Here is a 5,426-nt window from a genome sequence, read left to right on the forward strand (position 1 = left end):
TCTGCGTTGGTGGCAGCGTAAAATAAGTTGATAAGTTATTATTATAACTTGAGTGTGTTATGAAATGTTGTCGTTTTAGATAATATAAAATAAACAAACAAGCTTACCGTGTTCTTTTTGTGTGCCAGACAGAAGGTACAGATGGGCGTTGGCTTGTTCTCAGTGCCCGGATGGAGGTATTGTTGTCTTCTCAAACAAGGCTGAGCCTCCAAGCACCCATCTCCGTACATCAGTACTGTAGCCAGGTGACTGAAGAAAGGATAACAAGTGCAATCAATACATTAGATCTTTGTATTATATGGTTTAGAATATTTCTCTATTAGAAATACAATGTAGTAAACTCTTATACAAGTTTTAGAACAGTAGACTACTGTTCTAAAACTTGTATAAGAGTTGTCACTAGAGGGGTGTGGTCAGTTCAGTCTTCATTTCGACACCACTGAAGAAGACATCACCACGTCAATTGTTTTTCTTACAATCTCTGCACTTCCTTTATTTTGTCGGGTTTCAGAGGTTAACGTTGCCATGGTAATAGGATACTATGGTACAGAAAAAAAATGAAATCAAGAGGACATGTTAATGTCGCAAATAGAGTAATATTTCAGTAGAGTAAAAAGTCGTGGTCATCCTATGGAAGTTTCATGTCCAGCTACGATGGTCCTAAAAAGTATAATCTCCGACCAGATATTTTGGTGGCTACAAAGACAGTATCAAATTGGCCAGGCAGTTTCCATTTGCCACCCTAGACTGGCGTACACAAAGGATAAAACCTCTGCTTGGAAAGTATAAAAAAAGGAGTTTTGTGAGCAAACGGAGTAAAGAGACTCTTTTGTACACAACCAAGTGTTTTATTCACAGCCGGCCGACGTTTCGGTGACCGTCTGTCATCTTCCTCAGGGCAATTCTGACATTGCGCTGCAGCACAGGTGTCGCTGGTATAGATGCATTCCCAAACGTACAATATTTACGATACGAGTTCTCTATACCGTATATGGAATTTCGAATCCATACGTACCTGATGTAAGACGTAGCCAGTCTGAGTGTCTCGATCTTGGAGAGTTTTCTGTCGGCTGGCTCGGTGGGTATCATCGTTCTCAATGTGGTGAAGGCTGAGGGAGGGGTGTTACAAAATAGCCTCACGGTTAGTTAACGTTAACTCAACCAATCATCAACCAACTAACAGATTAATCAATATCAATCAATTAACCCATCAACCAACCAAATTAGTAGAAAAATCGACCATAGAATATCCGCTTTAAACAATTGTTCTTTGAAAGTTTACAAAGCATCAGTACCGATACAGAATCAGTGAGAATACATAATAACATCTTTCTCAGAGCCCTTGTACATACACAATATGAATTTGATGATGAAGCATAATTTGTTACAAAATTATACCAAAATGTCACAATTCTATAGTACATTACGCCTTGGTATAGTATAATTTTGTTAGAAGAACGGGTACAGAAATTATCATTATGTCTACATGCAGTCATGCAATGAGCTTCATTTACCTGTGTTCAAATTCTGAGTCCGGGCTTTCTCGCGATTGCTCTCAGAGTCAACTAAAAGGGGGAAGGAAGGGGAAAACAGTCAGCTAGGGACAGACCAACAAAAGTGCCCGGAATATATTTCTAGAAAAACAGCTCTGACAGTGTCGACGTTTCGTCGATATCTCTCGACAAAATCAAGTTTACAGAGTGTATGTAGTTGTGTGTTACGAATTATGTTATGTTCTGCTAATATATATGTTTTCTAGGGGAAAAGTGAATAGGAACATTTGGTAGTCCGTCCCCCGCTGGCAAAATTTGTACAGACAAGAACATTTAATTGCGTGTGGATGGCATCTTTTTCTCTCACCTGTATTGACGGAGTGCGTCCTGTCTCTCTCCCGTGCGTTTGCCTGCTGTCTCTGCTTGCTGACGCCAGTCAGTTTGGGTTTCTTCCTCCTCTGCGGCCTCTTCTCGGCACCGTGCCGACCGAACGAGTGTACGGACGTGGAGCTCTCGCTGCCCGAGTCATTGTCCTCCTCGTCCTCGGTGGACATCGCCGCTTTCCGCTGGAAGTCCTGAAGTTTCTCCTCCGTTAGGAGCACCTCAATCGGTGACCTTGCCGTTGCCATGTCCAAAGTGTTTCTGATCGCACAAGACACGAAGTTATGGGTTCGAATCCCACAAGCTCCAAATACTACTGTGTCCGTGGTTGCTATATAATTTTGTGCTGACTGACCGTAGAAACGCTTTAGTGCGTATTTTCCTCTTCAAACTGCACAAGTCAATTTTCAGGAAGTGCGACTTGATTGGCTTCCAACATTTGTCTATTTTTGCAAATTAGGTCATAAATATGAAAGCAGAACTTATTGTAGGTCACGTCGATGAAGCCAGTCGAATAAGGACAGTGTTCGACTTGCGTGGACCGGTTTACAGAAGAGAAAGAGGACTTGTCGTCATCACCGGAGAGCTGATGCCGTGTCGGCGGAGCTGACGTCGTCCGGATACCGCCTGGATGAGTCAGCCTGCACCGCAAATCTGAAGCCGCGCGTCGACGATCTGGAATGTCCAGCGTAAAATTAGGAAATGACCCGTTGCCCTGCTATAAATTGTACCCGACGCGTGTGCAACAACAGTGTCTATTCCCGACCTGACTTAATCCAGCGTGTTCTGCACCGTCTGTCCTCGGCGGTAGGTAGGCACCGATGCCCGCCGGCCGATGTCTGAGTGCTCGGTGTAAACTTCCGCGTTCTACGGAGTACGTGAGCGCTTCACTACAGTAACAGCTCTGTTGTAAATCCTTTTCTGTCAGGGATTATCTTGTCGTGTGATGATGATACCACAGCTAGCGTATCATCCAGGCACCGTCCCTGTCATGTACTCACCGTCAAAAACCTCTAGCGGATGACAGAAATCTTCCTTCAGGGGTTCACAGTACAAGAGCGTGTACCCACAACCGTTCCACGGTAAAACTACTGGAAGCGATGCTTGCCAGAAAACTGGCGTTACACGGTTACACACTCTCCTATGCGTCTGTCGTAGCTAGCTGCTCGCCAGTGAATGATACACGTCCAACTGTGACCGCAGCACATATGGCAGTCAGAGCGGGGCGGGGCGAAGGTTTACTCCGGGGGCGGGGCGGGAAGCTCGCCCTCGTGACAGCTGACAAACCCCGTGAGGGACGAGCGCAAGTCAGAGGTCGTGAGAAGAAATTAATACACTATACGTCAGCGTTTGACTGGCAGGAACAAATTCGTAAGCGTTTTGCCCCGAAGTTGGGGGCCAGTCGTATCGCAGGTCGTTGTACGATTTTGATGTCGTAGGATTTCCAAACACAACCAACCGCCGACAAGGATCTACGACAACTTTCTAGGCAACAAGCTAAGACAGCTGGACTTTTTACATACGACACATATGCACGAACTTCACGAATGTGCCAATAAAGAATGTCCCTTGGTTTTGCGATCGTGTACGACAATCGTGCAACGTATGACTATGAGCGAGCGAAGATATCGTCTTCTGATAGTCCTCTTTTTCAGGATGCCTTTCGTTTCACATTCATGTAGACATCACAAGACAATTCCGGTGAGTCTGTAAATTTCTTAGAGTTTCTTACAGTTTAATTTTTAGAAGAAACAATTTGCAAAGTTTGCTTTTATGAAATAAATGAATCTTATGGATGTACAGAACTTGATATTAAAATGTTCCAAGCTCAACTCAAGCATGAGAGATGAGAGACAGAGAGAGAGACAGAGAGAGAGAGAGAGAGAGTACTCATGACGTAGTGCAATGTAGCATGATACGGTAGATAATGATGATGATGACGACTTTCCAGAGATTTTACATAAATGTCAGTAGCCTGGGGGCCATCCGTTTTTGTTCCCGAAAAAACGTCTTTTTTTTAGGGGTAGCGAGTGCAAGGAGCCCCCGTTTCAACAAGGATGGCACCCAGGCTACTATTGTTGTTGTTGTTGTTGTTGTTGTCCTTGCTTAACTTCTAATATCTCGCTAGACGTGGTCTTGGTGCTCGTTTTCGCATGGTTCAGTTCAGAGTCAAATGTAGCCTCTACCAGGCTTGGGGAGGCGGCTGGAAAGAGTAGAAATCGGCCAAAAAGAGAGTATGCCAAGGGAGTTTGTCCGTTGAGAGAACATTTCGCCGCACCCAGGGTCTCTCCATGTGCTGACTCAAAGCTGTCAGATCTAGTTATTCTAGTCATCACAATCAATCCGGAAAAGTTCCTAAAAATATCACCGTACTACCGGTGTGTTCCCAGGCGGGACAGCTGAGGTCAGGGCACCGCTGACTCAGCCCGTGTCACACCGGGACTTTACGGGGGCGGCAGGAGTCACGAACAATGATGTAACCCGGGGTAAACTTGGCTGGGACAGGAAGGTCGTAACTGGTGGTGGCTGTGTGATTTACAACGTACTGGGAAAGATGAGCAAACTGGGAATAATCATCTTTGGATTGTTCCATGAAAGATGTCAAGGAGGGGTGGCCAGATCTTTCTTTTTCCGCGGTAGTTTGGTGATTTGGAGAGGGTGGGGCATGGAGAAAATGGAGGATATCGGGTCAGTCCTACTCTTCTTGATAAGTTTGTTGAGCTCCTTTTTAGAAAAAGGTGCAGGGAATGGAAGCCTTATTCTTTGCAAGTTGCTGAAGTAAACCGTAGGTTTTCGATGGCGGTCCTTCTACATCCTCTGAAGCGCCACATTGTGACGAATAATTGTACTGCAGTTGATACTGCTTGAAAAAAAAGCAGTATTAAACATCATAACCCTCTTTGTCTTTGACTCTCTTGTAGTTTACGTTACGTATACAGAGAGTTATGATAAAAACGCTTTGACATCAAGTCTTTGACACCTGTATTCTGTATTGTATAGCAGGTATAACCAACTACCGGTGTGCTATCTTTTATACGTTACATTGAACAGCCTGTCACGCCTACATATAATTTTTGCCCGTCTAAACCTAGTTTAAAGCCATTCAGGGAAGATATGCCCCTACTGTACTCGGTGACAACAACTTCCACTCTACGATACTTCAAAAAACTACCAAAGGAATAATTGAAACTAGAACGGTAACATTTGCAAAGCAAATGTTTACCTTCGCATATGGTCTGCTCTGTTAATTCTTACTCATTGACAAAGACATTCATATATATGGCCAGACAGGATTCTAAATCCCTCTTGCTATATATTTGCAACATGATGTAACCCAACACAAGTTTCCATGGTAACAGACGTCTGGTTCAGGTCATTGACCTTATTGGTTTAGAGAAGAAGAAGGGGAAATAGACCAAAAACACTATGTTTTCCTTCGGTAAACATGATAATATGAGAAAACCATAAGCTATCAATTTTTCATAAGTCTGATCTAACATTCTACAGATGGTCAACCTTGTCCCCATAATAATGACATGTGATCTCTTGTGC

General features: G+C 43.9%; 1 protein-coding gene across 2 annotated transcripts in view; it reads right to left on the bottom strand.

The window, feature by feature from the left end:
* LOC109486552 (transcription factor 15-like) overlaps window positions 1-3,066 on the bottom strand; it is a 27,823-nt gene extending 24,757 nt beyond the window's left edge. Inside the window, exons 1-4 of one of the 2 annotated variants that reach the window (XM_019790392.1) lie at window positions 1,861-3,066; window positions 1,515-1,565; window positions 1,016-1,109; window positions 108-249 (exon numbers count right to left, since the gene is read on the bottom strand). In XM_019790392.1, the coding sequence (XP_019645951.1) occupies window positions 108-249; window positions 1,016-1,109; window positions 1,515-1,565; window positions 1,861-2,122 (549 nt within the window). In that variant the 5' untranslated portion in view covers window positions 2,123-3,066. The remainder of the gene's footprint in view (window positions 1-107; window positions 250-1,015; window positions 1,110-1,514; window positions 1,566-1,860) is intronic. The other variant, XM_019790393.1, reaches the window with a different exon arrangement.
* Between the last annotated feature and the right edge of the window lie 2,360 nt (window positions 3,067-5,426).

Source organism: Branchiostoma belcheri, unplaced genomic scaffold, assembly GCF_001625305.1.
Source record: "Branchiostoma belcheri isolate BF01 breed outbred unplaced genomic scaffold, Haploidv18h27 scaffold81, whole genome shotgun sequence".
Lineage (NCBI taxonomy): Eukaryota > Metazoa > Chordata > Leptocardii > Amphioxiformes > Branchiostomatidae > Branchiostoma > Branchiostoma belcheri.